This window comes from Arabidopsis thaliana, chromosome 3 (genome assembly GCF_000001735.4).
Source record: "Arabidopsis thaliana chromosome 3, partial sequence".
In the NCBI taxonomy this organism is placed as follows: domain Eukaryota; kingdom Viridiplantae; phylum Streptophyta; class Magnoliopsida; order Brassicales; family Brassicaceae; genus Arabidopsis; species Arabidopsis thaliana.
In genome coordinates, this window is record NC_003074.8 from 15,793,660 (window position 1) to 15,812,031 (window position 18,372).

General features: G+C 34.6%; 3 protein-coding genes and 3 pseudogenes across 7 annotated transcripts; 4 read left to right on the forward strand and 2 right to left on the reverse strand.

Annotated features, from left to right (window-relative positions):
* Positions 1–1,757: 1,757 nt before the first annotated feature.
* On the reverse strand, positions 1,758–2,357 carry AT3G44005 (annotated as a pseudogene). The gene has a single exon.
* Positions 2,358–2,473: 116 nt separating this feature from the next.
* Positions 2,474–3,178, forward strand: AT3G44006 (uncharacterized protein). Its single transcript, NM_001339119.1, has one exon. The coding sequence runs from the start codon at positions 2,579–2,581 to the stop codon at positions 2,756–2,758; it is 180 nt and encodes a 59-aa protein (NP_001319678.1). The 5' UTR covers positions 2,474–2,578; the 3' UTR covers positions 2,759–3,178.
* A 2,643-nt stretch (positions 3,179–5,821) lies between these two features.
* On the reverse strand, positions 5,822–7,568 carry AT3G44010 (Ribosomal protein S14p/S29e family protein). 2 transcript variants are annotated; one of them, NM_001339120.1, is made up of 4 exons: positions 7,412–7,568; positions 6,605–6,704; positions 6,120–6,524; positions 5,822–5,984 (listed from the first exon to the last, which is right to left on the reverse strand). In NM_001339120.1, the coding sequence occupies exons 1-3, from the start codon at positions 7,471–7,473 to the stop codon at positions 6,516–6,518; spliced, it is 171 nt and encodes a 56-aa protein (NP_001319679.1). In that variant the 5' UTR covers positions 7,474–7,568; the 3' UTR covers positions 5,822–5,984; positions 6,120–6,515. The 2 variants fall into 2 exon arrangements, with proteins under 2 accessions (NP_001319679.1, NP_189987.1); NM_114269.3 differs by lacking the exon at positions 5,822–5,984 and having other exon boundaries at positions 6,201–6,524; positions 7,412–7,541.
* Positions 7,569–7,712: 144 nt separating this feature from the next.
* Positions 7,713–9,196, forward strand: AT3G44020 (thylakoid lumenal P17.1 protein). The gene is made up of 4 exons (NM_114270.5): positions 7,713–8,028; positions 8,121–8,157; positions 8,667–8,750; positions 8,850–9,196. Exons 1-4 carry the CDS (start codon positions 7,723–7,725, stop codon positions 8,900–8,902), a joined length of 480 nt encoding a protein of 159 aa, NP_189988.1. The 5' UTR covers positions 7,713–7,722; the 3' UTR covers positions 8,903–9,196.
* A 1,137-nt stretch (positions 9,197–10,333) lies between these two features.
* Positions 10,334–13,289, forward strand: AT3G44030 (annotated as a pseudogene). The gene has a single exon.
* A 1,482-nt stretch (positions 13,290–14,771) lies between these two features.
* Positions 14,772–16,991, forward strand: AT3G44035 (annotated as a pseudogene; the record flags this gene model as incomplete). Its single annotated transcript has 1 exon — positions 14,772–16,991.
* Between the last annotated feature and the right edge of the window lie 1,381 nt (positions 16,992–18,372).

Below are 18,372 nucleotides of genomic sequence, written 5' to 3' on the forward strand. Positions count from 1 at the left end.
CAGTCATGACCGTTGAAACCTAATTTCTAAGTTTTCCCCAATTCAAATTTAATAGGTTTTGTGTTTAAGGGGATATCAAAACTTCTTTCTCAGGGAGAAGGTTTCAATTGAGGCTATACCACTGTAATCGGGTCAACTAAATTAAATCCAATTTAGATCTAATCGTGGTACAGTGAACGCCAAATTAGGATTTTTAAACGCAATTGACTAGATTAATTAAATTTGGTGAAATGGGTAGAAATTTAAAGATTAGGAGGAATGAAGAAGTTGCTAATTTGTGCAGGTTGAATTGGACAGAGGACCAAAGTATAGGTTGTTTTTAGTTGAGTGACTATAGACTATAGTATAGGGTGCCAGCTACAGGGAGCCCCTATATATTTTCAGCTACATAAGTTTCTCTTAGATTAGTTTTGAGTAGTTTCTAAATCTAGTAAAGAAAATTTGTTCTTTAATCTCTTGTGTTGCTGAATTATGTCCTCAAACATTCAGCATCTAAGTCAGAGCATGTCGGCTTTGATTTGATGTGAATTACAATGGTCACACAGCGGTAGAAATAATGTTTCTTGGGCAATATATATGTGTTGTAGTAATCCTCAACCTTTGAGTTAGATTTTGGGTGTGCATTAATTAGTACTTGAACTAAAGTATAAACTGAGACACTTCTTTGGTAAAATCAAATTTTTATTAGAAAATTTGTTTAGTATATGCATTTACAAGTTTCACTCAAAAATGATCTAATCTCTCGCATTCAAGGATTTATTTCAATCCACGAACCTCTCAAAACAAACCCCTTAAACATTGATGCATGTATAAGAATTTTCTTGCTCTCTCTTCTGAGTTATGGTAATCTCTCTACAAAGACTTAATTAGCACTCAAATTAAACAAAATAAGTGGTGGTTGTACAAGCCTAGTTTTAATTCTACGGATCAGTACTAATCCTGAATGGAAATTGACATGTTTTTTTTTTTTGAATATCTGGAAGTTCAGGCCCAAAGGCCTTACATCTCCCAGAGGCGGGACCCATACCAGAAATTCATCTTCTTTGGAAAAGAGATCCTTCCCAACGTGTCTCGAATCCAGCACCTCTATCTGAGAGATTTACCACTGGGCCAACAACACGTTGGTGAAATTGACATATTTTCTTTTTGTAGATGAAAAAGGAACTTCTTCTTATGTTTAAACTATACAAACTTCCAATATCCTTTCCAAGACACCATCTCAACAACTGTCTCTTGGATCGTATATTGCCATTTATGTGTTGAGCTCCTCACTCCAGCTCCATGTCATTTATTACATTGCTCTGTTGTATCACTTCCTAAGCTACTTGCAACTCGTTACTTATGGGAGTCGAAAGTTAGTCAAAGTATTATTCTTCCATATAAATGTTTTTTTGCCGTCACTTTTTCTAATTGACTCTAGTCGTTCGGAATTATTTTTGTTGAGGAGGAGTCATAAATTTTACAAAACAAGAAGAAGTAATATTCTAAAGAAATTTATAAATATGTGTCTCTCTAATTTGTTGTTATAATTCTCAAGAATTTCCAATGGTTAAGCTATAATTATTGACTTTTCCTTGAATAAGAATCTTTTGAAGATGTTGGGAATATAGAAGAAAGATACTTCGCCACGGATGGATTAATGCATCTTGTAATTGTAATCACATCAAGTTACAAGAAAAAGGTAATGAACAAGTAACATATACAATTCATTTTTTCTCTTCTTTCCAGTGAAAATATCCATTAATTCATGTTTGAGTTATCTTCTTCTCCGAGATTGTGAGAGAGTGTGGAAGCTTTTTGAACATTGCATCTCCCACAGCCATGCCTAACCTTATATAGTCATTGACGTTTTCTTCTATTGTTTAGTCCCTCAATACGTAAAACACACGCAAAGCTTGGAAAATCTTTAAGGTGGTCGGATCAAAACCCTTCTCAATGACCTCCTTGATGGCTTTTTTGGCTTCTTCTTTTCCATTGATCAAGAGGATTAACAACTCTTGAGGCACACCTAGTTGTTTCAAAATAAATACATCTCGGATTACATTGTCCTGCTTACCCTGCGGCAAAATCATACTATCCACTTATTTTTCGTCTCGTGAAATGTCTCTAACGTAATCATTGTAGCAGCTCATAGAGCTTGAAGCTCTTCTGAACTGGAGAAACTCAAGTTTTGTATATATCACCTAACTTGTGCCCCAACTTTAAGCTCCATACAGACGCTTAATTCCCTTCTATCCCTTTAACCTTGAGACAATATAAGCCAACTAGACTCATCACTTGACTATATATATAGCCTAAAAAACCTAAAATCGTCGAAAGGAAAACGATTTTGACGTTATTGAATATGTATTGAGGCTTTGTTTTTTTTTTTGGTGGAATGTATTGAGGCTTTGTTTGGGCCTATAAATATTGAGAGATTGAAATTTAGAAAAACAGACGGTGGAAGAATTCTTCTATTCTTTTATTTTTTTTGTTCGGCCAAAAAGTTCATTTAGAAGCCCAATAAGCAGTTACAGAGGAAAAAACCCAATACAATACAGACACAATTTAAACGGTCCAGATTAAATCTAATCTTTGGATGCTGATACGTGTTATAAAATGCTGGCACTTCACCAAGCCACGCGTCAGGTATTCGAGCGCCGCCGCATGCATCGTGTTGAACACCGTCGAGTCCGATCAGCCATCGCCGGTTAGTCCTGAAACGGTGGATAGTCTCCTCCTATCTGTTGATCTCGAATCCAGACTCAAGGAAAGTTGAAAATCTTCTAGATAAAGTCCATGAAAGCCGCTTCAAAAATTCTCTGAGAATTGCCATCGCCGGGAAAGCTCCATCTCTGACAATATCTAAGGAGATGTAGTCGGTTTTGTGCTCATATATGAGCAAAAAGGATTGATGAAGATTTTATTCCTCGAACTTGATTGGCTGAAACAGATGATTTGTGAAGGTAACAGAGACATCGACAAGTCATGGATAGAGATCTGAAAAACGGATAGAATCGGTAGCAGAAGTCTGACTTAAATCAGAATTTATTGAGTTCGCCTAAGCGAAATATACAAAAAATCCGATTAAACGGAACAAAAGAAAAACAAAAAGCTACATCTCCGATTAGAACGGAGAAGAGAGCTCTCTCTCTCTAAAGGATGTTGTTGAGTTATTTTGGCGAGATGATAACCTTGGGTAACATGTCCAAGGCAGATCCCAGTATATTAGATTTGTTCTTTTAAGTTACTTTGAATAAAACGGGAGGCTATGCCGCCCGATCACTTACCAAAAAAAAAAAAAAAAGCAAATGATAGACACTTGTCTAATGTCATTCTGTAATGCGAGGTCACCTAAAATATTAATAAATTAAAGGTCAGGACATAAATCGTTGGTTAATTTAATCATTTAAATTAATTTTCAATTAACCACTACAATTAAATTGTATGATTTTTTTATTTTTTTGGGTCAAAAAATTGTATGATTAAATATTTGGATTCGTTTCATGTTTTCAAAAGTTCTTACAAAAAAATACATGTCTACTTTACAAAAATCTTTTTAAACCAATTATAAGACTTTTTGTAAATTCATGCTACTATATATCCACAAGGAAGAAAATATTTTTATACATAGAGCAGAAGATGCAACGGAATTCAAAGTTTATGGAAAACAAATAACTGTACAGATTTTTTTTTTTTTTAAATCACACTTTTTAAGCTTTCAGTAATAAGAAGATAACATGCTTGAACAAACAAAAAAAAAAAAAAAAAAGAAACCACATATCTAAACAAATCGCCTTATGGCTTTTTTTTTAATCTACCCATGGCTCTAGATAATATAGTATAGCTTTGATGAGTATTCTTTCATATCATCAATTATTCCTTTTGGTGTTATAAAGTTCCTCTTCAGAATCCTTCTTGTGACGAAAAATTTGAAAGCAGATTGGTTATTGGTGATTTTGTGGCTGTCATAAGCTCTCCTCGTTTCAAGTGTATGATAATGACTTTTGTTGGGGTAAACCGATCACAGCTCGGGCTGGACCAAGCTCTATTGAAAGTGGCACTGATGAGATTAAGACCAATCCAACCAAACTACTTGAACCACAAGAAAGCGAGGAGCAGCTTGTACCGGAAGAAGCATTAATCGTTTCGGAAGATCTTCTAACAAGATCAAGATCCAAGAAGTTCAACCAATCCATCCATGGACTACTAAAGAAACTAAAAAAAATCAAGAAGACGTATCTTAATCCTCCTTCATAGTGATCACAGTTCAAGAGGTTCGGTAAAGGGTTAAGTGTTGCTTATGCACTCTTTTCCCTTGTCAAGTTTTGTTCCAATAGGTTTTCTTGATAAGGTTTTTAATGAGGCATAAGTAACATTTTCAAGTCTCTCTTTATCAGTCCAAATCGTGGTCCAAGGACCTTGGACCACTCACAATGCATTGGCCCATTTTCTCTTTTTTAATTCAAACTTGCATTTATTGCTTTAGTTATTTCCAAGACTCTTTGCATGAGTTTGCATGAGTATGGACTTGTGCATGCTCTTGCATGTTTTTCTTCTCTCCCCTCTTCTCCTTCTTCCTCCTCTCCTATATAAACTCATTGTAGCTCTCATTTGCAAAGCATCAAACATTTTAATCCAAAACTCTCTCTTTCACTTGTTTGATCCAAAAAGTATGTAATATCTATTCAACTTGTTTTCTTCTTAGTGTATAATATCTAAGTTGGATCCAACCTCGTAGTCTAAGAGTCTTTCATCACTCTTACAAGTATAACTCGTTCCCCCTTTCATTTTGCTGCATCCACTCGATCTCGTCGTCACCCCGTTCGTCGTCATTTCGCAGCTTTGTTAAAGATCAATCCATTATTCACCATCAACTAGATCATTTCCATTTCAAAACCAACAAAGTGTGTCATTGGAGAATTGATCTACGTCCAGGAGAGTAGACTTCTGGACGTGGATCTACGCTCCAAGGACACTTTGTTATCAGGTTTTCATTACATCATTCAAAGATATCATTTTCATTGAGTTTCTTCCCAAGTCTAAAAAAAAACAGTCATTTATCTGAGCTATCTAGCAGAGATATATTACAACTCCATCCATAAAAACGGAGGTATAACTTTTTCCTTCTTCTCCATTGCATACCACATCTTTTCCTCTTCGTAGCAATACTTATTCTTCAACGTGTTGGTTGAATTAGGTCCTTCGTCATCTTCAGGTTCAGATACAAAGGAGGAGACGGAGAAGGAGATCAATGGGAACGAGAAGAAAAAAAAGAAGAAGAAGAAGGACGACTTGTTTTCATGATCAGAGCGATCTGTTCAAAATGTTTTTTGTCACGCCCCAACAGCCCTATCAATGGGCCCCACGTCCTCTCTCGGGTCCATGGGCTCACCCCTGTCTGACGGTCGGTACGCTACATCCGGGATTAAATACTTGTTACCGACCCTATAAATTACCATATGATCTTTTTCATGTTTTGTCCTCACTCATATGGTTCCGACAATCAGTTTCCGGAAGGTCACTTTTCTAAGTTAAGCATGCTTAATTATGGAGTTCTCTCAGGACGTCTAACCGAAAAGATAAGTGTACTTTGGTGCATAGGTGGCTAAATCAATACTTTTAAATTTCTCCACATGCACCACCATATTCCTGAAACTAAAGGTGTTATATTTTTCAAATTAAAAGAAGCTTTTGGTCTATTGTTGAGAAGACAAATTATTTGGTCTTCATGATCAGTGCATTCTAAGTTTGGTCTCTTTCTTGCATATAAATTTGTTATATAGGTAGAGTTTGATATTATGGAGTCCATGCTGGAACACAGTTAACTGATTATGATTTATGAAGCATTTCATTTTCGTTATGATTGTTTTATTGCGTTTCAGCTATTTGCAATTTAAGAAATGATCTAAGGTGTTTTTGCTTTGTTACCGTTCGGTTTTGAAGTCATCGACTCTTCTCTAGATTTTCATATTTGTTGCTATCTTGTTTACTTCAGTCGCAGCCTGCAGGATCTATCTTTGGTTCTGATCTCAGAAGCATACATGGACCTCGGCGAGGAATATCTCCTCTCTACAATTATGATCTCATTTTGTGACAGATTCTATGGATTTTGACTGTAAATAACTAATCTTGTATACCTTAAGCAATCATCCATCAAAAAACATAGGAGCTGGATGGATTGTAAGGGCTAGTTTGTGTATTTCCCTACAATTAGCCCGTGAAGATTGGACACTCGTTTACTTGGATTGGAGACGCATTAATCAAATGGGATTTTGGTAGACTCTTGTGATAGCTAATAACAAGCAAATTCTTCTTAGTCAAATTTGACTGATAAAACAAAAATACGAGAATAGCCAAAACATCATTAATCCAAAATAAGACATGCTTAATGAGGTTCAACAACTTAATTAACTCCCAAAATAACAATGGTTCTCAAAAGTAAAAATTTCAAAAACTACAAAAGCTTAAAAGCCATACCCATCGACGCCTTCATGTTTATATCATTAAGCATCAATCATGAAGTTGGTGCTTGATTAACGGTACTGTAGAAACGAGAAAACAAAATCAGAAACAACAGTCTTGTGTAATGATGTTAACACAATTCATAGAGTTTGGAATTTACCTTAATGAATCCAATCTCCTTAGCGTTGCTACGGAAACACTGTCTGCAGCAGTTCAAACCATACTTCCGGATCAGACCGTGCGAGTTCCCGCACACACGGCTACACACACAAACAATGATTGCATAATGCAAAGTCAGAATCATAACTTGACTTCCAAATATAACACAACTAATCTCATATCTAAACCAAATACAACAATCTCATACATAAGCTAATCACTATAATCAGCTACACACATACAAGTATTGCATAATACAAAGTCAGAATCATAACTTGACTGCCAAATATAACACAACTAATCTCATATATAAACAAATATCACAATCTCATACATAAGCTAATCACTCTAATCAGCTACACACAATACAAAGTCAGAATCATAACTTGCCTGCCAAATATAACACAACTAATCTCATCTATAAACCAAATATATCTCATACATAAGCTAATCACTATAATCAGCTATACACATACAAGAATTTGCAAAAATTACAAAGTCAGAATCTTAATTGCCATATTAACACAAAACTAATCTCACATAGTTAAGATAGAAGCCAAGTATAACAATCTCATACAAATACTAATCTCTACAATAAAGAGAAGAATTGACAAACTATACAAAGTCAGAATCTAAAATTGCCAAAATATAACAACACATATCTAATCACACATGTAACAACAAATACACAAATCATCAATAGACGATCAGATCCATTAGAGAACAAGGAAATGGTGTTCAAGTTCTATACTTCTAAGAACCAAACAAATCAAAGCAAAACGCGAGAGGTAGAGGAAGATGATTATACCATAAACGAGATCCAGGACCGTACTTCTTCGGATGAGAGTTCCATACATTAGAGTGACCCATTTCGTCGATTTGCTCACAGAGGAATAACAAACGGCGACGAGAGAGACTCTTCAAAACCCTAGAAATTTAGTCACGATGATGAAGAAGCTGAGTTTTTATAACTAGTACAATTTTTATCTAAATGGGCCATATTTCTAAAGGCCCATTAATTGGTGGATTCTTTTTTTTTTTTCTTTCTTCTCCATCCACATGTTCTTTGCTTTGAATGATCCTTAGCTTTTTTTTTTTTTTTTTTTTTTGAGTGAATCCATGGCCAGTCGACCTCTCATCTCTCTGCAACTTCTTTCTTCTTCTTCTTCATCTTCCTCGTTAAAACCAACAACAAAACTTCTCTTCTTTCATAAACCTGAACTAATTAGCCACCACCATAGAAACCGTAACAAGTTGTCACGGACAAGTGTTCATCAACACTCAGCTAATCTCATCATTCACCCTTCTGTTCTTTTCCTAAGTAGCGCCTTCGATGGCGGTGGAGGATTCATCGATACACAGACTTTTATTGTCACCATTAGTCTCGTTGTAGCCATTGCTCTCTCACTATTCCTCGGCTTCAAGGTTTTGTATCAATTATTCTTCTCTACTTAATCGTTCAATAAGTCATTTTGGTGAGTTTTTGATCTTTTTAATGTCTTATTGATTTGTTTCAGGGAGATCCAGTTCCTTGTGAGAGATGTGGTGGAAACGGTGAATCTTTTACTCTGTCTCTCTTTGTTTGCATTATGATTAGTATATGTCTTATTAAATTTTTAGTCACCTATATCATGAAATCAAAATCCATTAGGTTCTATGTAAATTATCTTAAAAAAAATTCTAAACTAGTTTTACTATGTAGCATGCTTGTCTTTTGATTGGATACTTATGCATTGTTCAATGAAAGTAAACAATGTATACTGTAGTTTCACAGGTATTCTAGATCAACTTAACATTGATATACTACAAGAAAACATAGAGTTTTCCTACCCGGTTTCCTACCAAATTTATGGTAGAAAAAATTATCTATCAAAATTCTACGAAATTGTGACGAAAAATATATTTAGTAGGAAATTCAAAGGTTATTTCGAAAATTGATGTCAGAATTTCGAAAGAAATTTCCTACAAAATTCCTACGAAAACTTGAAGGTATTCTAGCGCATTCTCTTTTCCGAGTCTAATTGTCTTTGTAATCTTTTGTGTTTTATGGGTTGCGCACAAAGGCGGAACGAAATGTGTATTTTGCCTAGAAGGGAAGATGAAGGTGGAATCTGGCATGGTTGATTGCAAAGTCTGCAAAGGTTCAGGTACTTAATACTTAAACCATTTTCTTGGTCTGTTTTTTTGGGTGCTAAATACAGTAGTCTCTTGATAACATATGAATAAGTTTTGTTTTGTTAATGTAGGTTTGATTTTTTGCAAGAAATGTGGAGGTTCCGGATATTCTCGCCGTTTATAAGAAGTCCTTACTATTTTCAATATTTACATTGGTCCTTTGGACTATGATGATATACTTTCTAACTTGTTTATAGTCATATAACAAAACTGTGATGCATTTTCTTGTTTAATTGTCATCCACAGTTTTTGTTACATCGGTTCAAATACGAGTAAGTGATTGTTAATTACTAAAGAAATAGTTTCCTAGACAAAATTATAAGGCAAGTTGATTCAAGGTACAAAAGATGTAATTCATGAGCTTAGTGATGTTTTAGTTTTCACACTACAAAACTAAAATTAGTGAACACTACAAACCCAAAAATTAGTGTTCTTAGAGCAACCCCAATGGCAAGGGACCATGAGGGTTTCTTCCAAATTTTTAATCATAAATTTTGAAATTTTTAAGTTTAAAAGTTTCTGTTGGTCATTAATTTTTTGTTCGTCTAATGGTAAAATTCTTCAATGGGTTTCTTAAAAAGAAAAAAATTTATTATTAAATTAACAATTACAAATATTTTATTTCGTAAAATTTAATAATTAATACAAATACTTAAATTGTAAACATACATCGCATATATTTTTAATTTGTTTTCAAAATGTTTTGTGGTTTTTAGGCAGTGAATGGAGACACAGTATTCGCGGATTTTAAAGTGAGAGTGTGGAAAAACGTGACTTTTCACCAATCAATAAAACTAAAAGATAAATTGCGTTTTCCAAAAAAAAAAAAAAAAACAGATGCGGATTTCAAAGGATAATAACACAGGACCGCACTTCAAAACTGCCACACTCCAGTTAAGCAGTGGTCCAGTAAAATTCGCTGGTACAATATTATCTTCTTTTATAATTTCTTTTTCTATTAATTGTTTCTTCCTTATATATTGGTAAATTAGTGTAGAGAGAATTTACGAACAAAACACAAAAATTCATTCTCTCTCATTACACTCTTTTTTTTTTTCTACTTTGATATTAAAGAAAGTTGCCAATCCCCATTAAAAGTAATTATTTGTGTATAATTTTGTTTATAGAGTTTTTTAACCACACGACACTATCAACTTAGAACAAGATTATATTTTAAAGAAATGGATATAGAATTCATATTCCGGTTTATGTGAAAGCCTGATTAATCCATTGAACATCCTGCTTTTATTTTTTTGTAATATACGTGTATGTTGCATAGTAATTAGCTTAGTTTGTAACTAGCTTAGTTTCTCAACTAGTTTAGTAATTAGCTCATATACACGTGTATGTTGCATACATGTTTAATATACATGTGTAACTAGCTTAATTTGTCAAATAAAATCAATGATTTATATCGTATTTTATATAAAAGTGTTGTTGTAATATGTATAAAGTTATAAAAAAAAATATATAGATGCAAGACTAAAGTACAAGACGTAGATATATAATAATTTATTTTCTAATTTAGAAATTGTTGGATTTTATTGAATGTAGAATGGCTTCCAATCGTCGACGGAGCACAAACCCTTCTAGACGAACAGATTCAACTCATCCCACTAAAATTTTAACTCCTCCTACAAAAACAACAATACGGGTAAATTTAATATTATATATATATATATATATATATATATATTAAAAATTTACTTAAATTTGATAGAATAAATAACATTGTATTCACGAAATATGTAGAATAAAGACAAGTACAAATGGACGTACATACAGGAAAAAACATTAATTCAATTGTTCGACGAAGCAATTGCCATGAATAATTATACTCTCAAGAATCCTACTGCTATCGGTAGAGAGTATATGGTTGAAAATTTCAATATAGCATTCAACATGAATATTACTTATGGTTTTTTCAAAAACAAACTTGATGAATTCAAAAAAAGTTACAAGAGATGGAAAGCTCTTACGCACAAAACAGGCATCACGGTTGATCCTAATACATCTTTCATAAATGCATCTAACGCATGGTGGACAGAACAAGAGTTTGTAAGTACATCAAATATTTGTATTAATCAATTATAATTCAAAATTTTTGTATCACGTATTTATATTATTTTAAAATTACAGGGATGCAAATTAACAAAAAGCTTGAACCGAAAACCACCTGTATTTTGGGACGTAATGCAACGATGTCTCGTATTACATGATGTTCAATCACAATCTCAACATTTTGCTCGTCAAAGAAGAGAACAATTGATCCACGAGCATGGAGTTGATGAAGAAGGTGAAGATTACTCAGATAGTGACAGTGGTAACATGCCACAAACCAAAGTTCCTGAAACGCTAGAAGAAGAAGAAGTGTATCGTGTTACCATTGATGATGATGAAATATTCCAAAATTCTGCCGCTAGAAGGCAACAACGAGGTAGGCCAAATTTTCAGTCAACCGCTAGACGTGGAAGTAGTGCACAAAGATCTGGAGGAAGCTCACAAGTTTCTATTGGAAGTGGTTCACGAGGAAGTCGGCGACGACAATCCTTTGAAACAACAATACAAGACAGCATCATTGGCTTCAGAGAATTCCAACGACAAAGTTTTCAACAACTTCGTTCTGGTGCTTTTGACCAAGATGATTACGATGAATTTAAAAAAGCGGAAGCGATATTTATCGCGCTAGATCTTCCCTAGCACACTAGATTTCATTGGGCATGCATTAATGCACTTAAAGAGCTAGTATTTTGGCGTAAGTATTTCATTGATATAGCTGCAAGCACTGACGAGGATAAGGTACAACTGTTAGAAGCTATGAGTGGTGTTTCACGCAACAACCAAGATATGCCAAAACAGTTAGGTTCAGACCATTCATTTGGGAGTCCAGATTCAGGAGGTATATCATCTGGAAGTCCATCTTCAGTGGGTAATAATTTGGGAGGGCAAAATTCACCCGGTTTTTGGGGTCCCATTTATCCACAGTGGGGAACACCACCAAACGTTGCACAGTGGGGAACACAACCAAATACTCCATAGTGGGGAACACCACCAAATGCACAGTGGAGCACGTCACCAAATGTTCCACAATGGGGAATATCACCAAATGCTCCACAATGGCGGCAAACAGAAAATTTTCAACAAGGTGGTTCAAGCGGAACGACTCCAACAAATGTTCAATATGGTTTTTCAGTTGGAGGTCAAGGAGATGGTGCAACAACTGAAACTCCACCAATAATTCAACAAACATCATCATCTGGTCTCGGTTTCCCAAATTATTTTGAAACTGGACAAATGCCACAAACACCTAGACGAGGGGGTCTCTTTAATATTTGGGGAACTCCGCAAGGATCCAACGCAAGTCATCACAGTGATGTAGGAGATGAAGATTAGTTTGTGTTATTTGTGGTTTATCAATCTCATTTATGTTTTGAAATGATTTATGTTTTTTTTTGTTTAATGTTAATTTATTTTTTGTTAAATGATCGCAACTTAAATAATCTATGTCTAATGCAAGAATTCGTTTGTATTGAATTTCAGGCATTTCGTATATGTCAGTTGCGATCACAAGACCTTAACAATCTAAGTTACGAAGAAAGAATTGAATTGTGGAATTTGGAAAATGAACAATTTGAAGAGTTAGTAATTCAACCAGCTTTGAATTATTATGACCGATATTTCAAAGAGCACCCGTTCAAACTGATAGAGATTTGGGATGGAGAAATATATGGCGTCGGCTACAGCAAGATGATGCTGCTTGTCTTCAATTATTACGGATGTCACTTCCATGTTTCACGACATTGTGTAATATGTTGCAAACAAATTATGGTCTTCAGCCAACATTGAATATAAGTATTAAAGAAAGTGTTGCGATGTTTCTACGGATATGTGGGCACAATGAAGTTCAAATAGATGTTGGTTTAAGATTTGGACAAAATCAAGAAACTGTGCAAAGAAAATTTAGAGAAGTTCTTACGGAAACTGAATTATTAGCATGTGATTATATTAGAACTCCGACAAGACAAGAACTTTATCGAATTCCTGAAAGACTTCAAGTAGACCGAAGATATTGGCCATATTTTAGTGGATTCGTTGGAGCTATGGATGGGACACATGTGTGCGTAAAAGTAAAGCCTGAGTTACAGGGAATGTATTGGAATCGACACGATAATGCATCCTTGAACATCATGGCAATATGTGATTTGAATATGTTATTCACATATATCTGGAATGGAGTACCAGGTTCTTGCCACGATACAGTTGTTCTGCAAATAGCACAACAAAGTGATTCCGAGTTTCCTTTGCCTCCGTCAGAGAAGTATTATCTGGTTGATTCTTGCTACCCAAACAAACAAGGATTTCTAGCTCTTTATAGATCGTCACGAAATCGAGTTGTGAGATATCATATGTCTCAATTCTATCCTGGTCCTCCTCCTAGAAACAAACATGAACTGTTTAACCAATGTCACACATCTTTACGTTCTGTTATCGAGAGAACTGTTGGAGTTTGAAAAAAAAAATGGAGAATTCTTTCTGATTTTCCAAGATATAATGTTCATGTTCAAAAAAGAGTGGTAATGGTTAAAATGGGATTACATAATTTCATCAGAATTTCAAACTTCTCAGATGCAGATTTTGTAGATGTAATGACAAAGACAAATATAAACAACAGAGATTTTAATCATGATTTAGATGACATAGAAGCAACTGATATAGCAGATGAAGAATATAAGATGCAAATAAGAGAGAATATTGCAAATATATTATGGGAAAATCAAAGTAATAGATAATACTTTTTTAATATTTTTATGATGAAATTAGTCGACGCATGTAACAATATGTATGTTACAAAACTAAATTTCTATTTTGATTAATTTTTATATTACTGGTTTATAAATATCTGTTATTATTTATTTATTAACATAAAAAATTAATTAATTATTAATATATATATATATAATTTATAATCCGCACCGCAAATATTATTTCACCAATCAAACATTATTCTGTACCGCTTATTTTGTATAAACCGCACTTGTCCTACAAATATATTTCTCCCACACGTACCGTAGTTGAACCGTACCGCACTGTAATAACGCTTTTCCCACACAACAAAAAACGCGGTTACCATTCAGACACTTAGTTGTAGAAATGTTATTTTTTAAAAATTGGATCTTTTCAAATAGTTTTTTAAAACCAAAGTTGGATTTTTAAGATATATGTCTTAAATTAGTGATATTTTTGCTTTTCGTATTAAAAAAAAAAAAAAAATTGGCCACGTATGAGAAATAAACGAAACTCACAAAAAATAAAACCAAACACAAGAACTTTTTGTTTGTCTTCACTTGAAGAGCCAATAATAATTGGCCACGTATAGTCCCTCTAATGTAAAAAAATCTCTTCCCTAAGGAGTAGCCTGATCCAATTTCATTTTTTCTTTATTTTTTGGTCTTGTGGAAGGACCTTACCACCTAAGAACCTGACGAGGGACGTCTGTTGTGGCCGACCCATTTAAACCTATTTAATTTTAAGGTTTATTAGGGCTGCCCATTTAAACTCATATACCCATTTACACAATCTACCTCACAACTTACACATCTCTTTCTCTCCCACAATCTACCTCACAACTTACACATCTCTCCCTCTCCCCTAGCTCTTGCAAATCCTGAACCTGAAGAATGGTAAACGTTTTGTCACTTCCTCTTCTACTTGTACGTAGACTACTTACACATCTAGATTGATCATTTAAATCCTCTTATGTCTCTCTTCTTTGTTTCTACGTACGTAGACCACTTCTTTAATGGCTTTATTCCAAATTACCCAAATAGCAGATAGAATCGAAAACCCACATTGCATAACTAGCTATAAGCCTATAACTAAGCAAATCATGTGACGTTTAAACAACATATCTTCATAAACTAAGCAAATCCTTAATTCAAATTCACAACTGAACCAATCCATTACCAAATTGAAAACAATAGAGAGGAGTTTACAATGGAACAGCTCAAGGAAAAGTTATACCTGAGAGAGGAATCAGAAAGGGCGATCCTCTTTCACCATATCTTTTCATCATTTGCAGCGAAGTTCTCTCTGGATTGTGTAGGAAAGCTCAACAGGACGGAGTTCTAACCGGATTACGGGTCTCAAAAGGCAGCCCTAGAGTGAATCACCTTCTTTTTGCTGATGATACGATGTTCTTCTGTCGGTCAGACCCTAAAAGTTGCAAGGCTCTAATGCTAATCCTTAAGAAATATGAAGATGCTTCTGGCCAAATGATCAACAAGACAAAGTCAGCAATTACTTTCTCAAGTAAAACGCCTGAACACATCAAATCAGAAGCTCAACTCATCCTTGGAATTCAACTTATTGGAGGACTAGGAAAATATTTGGGATTACCTGAGATGTTTGGCAGAAAGAAGAGAGATCTCTTCAACAATATTATTGACAGAATAAGGCAACGTGCTTTAAGCTGGTCTTCTAGGTTTTTGTCTACTGTGGGTAAAACCACTATGCTGAAATCTGTACTATCTTCAATGCCCACTTACACAATGTCCTGTTTTAAACTCCCGAACACGCTCTGCAAAAGAATTCAGTCAGCTCTGACCCGCTTCTGGTGGGATTCAGCTGCAGACAAAAAGAAGATGTGTTGGATAGATTGGTTAAAAATGGCTAAAACTAAGAAAGAAGGTGGACTCGGGTTTAAGGATATCACAAATTTTAATGATGCCTTACTTGCAAAGGTGAGCTGGCGGATCCTGACTTCACCATCTTGCTTGCTGGCTCGCATTCTGCTGGGAAAGTATTGTAGATCTTCCTCCTTCTTAGACTGCACTGTAGCTTCATACTCTTCACATGGTTGGAGAAGTATCTGTATGGGTAGAGATCTCATCAAGTCTAATCTGGGTAAAGTCATTGGCTCGGGTTCAGATACACTCGTTTGGGATGAACCATGGATCTCGCTTTCTTCCCCGACAACTCCTATGGGTCCATCACCTGAACTTTTCTCTGGTATGACAGTTGATCACCTTATCTGCCCGGTATTGAAAACTTGGGATAGAGAGAAAAGAAGAAGTATCCTTCCCAGCTATGAAAAGGATATCCTTTCTCTGAGACCTAGTAAACTTGGTGCTCGAGAACGTTATGCTTGGCTACTCACTAAGTCCGGTGATTATTCGACAAAGACTGGCTATCACGCAGCTGCTGCTCTCGCTAAACAAGGACCCCAACCTCCAGATCCTCCATTGGAGTTCAGTTGGAATAAGGAGATTTGGAACTTAAAATGCCTTCCAAAATTGAAATTTCTTCTCTGGAAATCTATGAAGAACCCTCTTCCCGTTGGCGAAAACCTGAGGATTCGAAACATCAACCCTCTTGCTAATTGCCCTCATTGTGGTGAGGATGAATCGTGCCTTCATCTGTTCTTCCTGTGCCCTTTTGCTCTTCGGACTTGGGAACAAGCACTATTCAGGACCACTCTATTGGCTTCCCGAATTACCAGTATGAAGATGGGCTTAGAAGCATCTCGATTCCTTATCAACCTCCCACCATTTGGAATTGGACAAGGACTTCTCTTCCCTTGGATTTTGTGGAATTTGTGGAATTGTAGGAATAAGCTGATATTTGAGCAAAAACACATCTCGAGTCTGGATCTTATCTCCCAATCGATTTCTCAAGCCAAAGAATGGTTAGGAGCTCAGATCCAGGCATCGTCTTCTCAGATCGTGAAATCTTGGATTCCTCCCACAGAGATCGATTCAGACACGGTTAAGTGCTTCACAGACGCCTCCTGGCGTGAGGAGTCGCTAGAGGCTGGATTCGGTTGGATCTTTGTGGATCATTGGAATCATACTGAATCACATCATCAATCTGCAGAGGCTAATATCAATTATCCCTTAATGGCAGAGTCGACGGCTCTCCTCCTTGCCATCCAACACGCTTCAGACCTTGGCCTAAAAAAACTTGCTATAGTTTCAGACTCGCAGCAGCTAGTCAAAGCACTGAATGGTGGGTCTCCTCCTTTGGAGCTCCATGGGATTATCTTCGACATCTCAGTTCTCTCCCTAAACTTTGATGAAATTTCATTTTCCTTTGTTAAGAGAGAGAATAACTTTAAAGCTGATGCATTAGCTAAAGCTGCTTTGAATCCTATTTACTCTATACGGTTCACAATTAATGAAAACCAACCATTTAACAAAAAAGGAGTTTACAAATAAAATCAAAGAGAGAGCTGAATAGAAGCTTGACCCAAAAACTAATCCCCAACATCTTACTATTTGTATATATGGAATTCGTTTTGTGAACAATGTTTTAAAAACTTATTAATTTAGCTGAAACAATGCTCAATTTTGCCTTCGGTGAAATATATAACCAGCTTTTGTTGGCTTCTCAATAAATCGTAAACTTTTGTTAATTTTTTTTGTCGGCTTAGTGATTTCTTATTTAATCTTAACTTTTGTTGTCTTTGCTGAATTAAGATGATAAATTTCGAACAAAACTTTTATTGGATATGATTAATTTGAGCCTCCAGTCAAATGGATTTTATAAGTCATCGCAAGATGTTATGATATCAAGTTTTTTCAATATCACGTTCATCAACTAAAGTAAACAATTTTTTTTTGTTTTGTTTTACATATAGTGATCTAAATTATTTAAAACGAATATATATTATCTAACTGACGAAAAATGTGTCTTCGACGTTTCACATCAACTAAAATATTTAGCTAATTTTTTAGAATTATATCATAGATATGATCAACTTTAATAAAATAAATAGTTTTTTTATAGATATGAGAGGACGGGTTTGGCGGGACTGGGTTTTGAATCAACATTAATAAAAGATTTTAATATATCATTAATCCACCGCTTTAATACGGGTTAAATCTTTAAATTATTATTTTTAACAATGTCAATATTAAACATATCAAATCAATCTAATTTAGAAAAAATTGTATAAAACCAAAAATGTCTCGTAATATAAAAATACTTAATAACAATTGTAAACAATAAAATATAAATGTTTTTATAGTATGATACAATTTGCAAACTTTTATATGTAATAAATGATCATTAAATTTTAAAACTCACTACTTTTAGAAAAGAAATCACGAGAGGAGATAAGAAACTACGAGAAAGGTTATATTTTGGAACGAGTTATATGACTGACGGATTTGAATTGGTATTTATAAAATTTTAAAATATCATTAATATGCCAGTTTAATCCACGCTAAATCTTCAGTTTATTAACATTTGTCTCATGGACTCGTGGTATACAATTACTTAATAATAATTGTAAACTATAAATATATAAATATCTTATAGATAAATACATTTTACAACATTTTATACATATGAATCTTTTAAAAATAAATCGTCCCGCGATGTACTACGAATTAAAATTTAGTTAGACATTAGTTTCAGTAGCGAACAATATAAATTTTGTTACTTTATACCCAAAAAAAAATGTTGAAACCCCATAAATCTGATTTTTCTAGCTTGCTCTTTCTTTGAATTAAGGGTAATATTAATTAATTGCCAAATAAACATACACAAATTAAGAAAGTAGCATAGAAATTTTTTTGTTGCAAAATAGCTATG

Bases quoted from the DNA above. Each gene is read 5' to 3' on its own strand.
- AT3G44006 (NM_001339119.1), top strand. From the start codon at position 2,579: ATGCTGATACGTGTTATAAAATGCTGGCACTTCACCAAGCCACGCGTC.
- AT3G44010 (NM_001339120.1), bottom strand. From the start codon at position 7,473: ATGGGTCACTCTAATGTATGGAACTCTCATCCGAAGAAGTACGGTCCT. The intron at 6,705-7,411 runs GTATAATCATCT...TTGTGTGTGTAG, and splicing joins GGTCCTGGATCTCGTTTATG to CCGTGTGTGCGGGAACTCGC.
- AT3G44020 (NM_114270.5), top strand. From the start codon at position 7,723: ATGGCCAGTCGACCTCTCATCTCTCTGCAACTTCTTTCTTCTTCTTCT. The intron at 8,029-8,120 runs GTTTTGTATCAA...GATTTGTTTCAG, and splicing joins CACTATTCCTCGGCTTCAAG to GGAGATCCAGTTCCTTGTGA. The intron at 8,751-8,849 runs GTACTTAATACT...TTGTTAATGTAG, and splicing joins CAAAGTCTGCAAAGGTTCAG to GTTTGATTTTTTGCAAGAAA.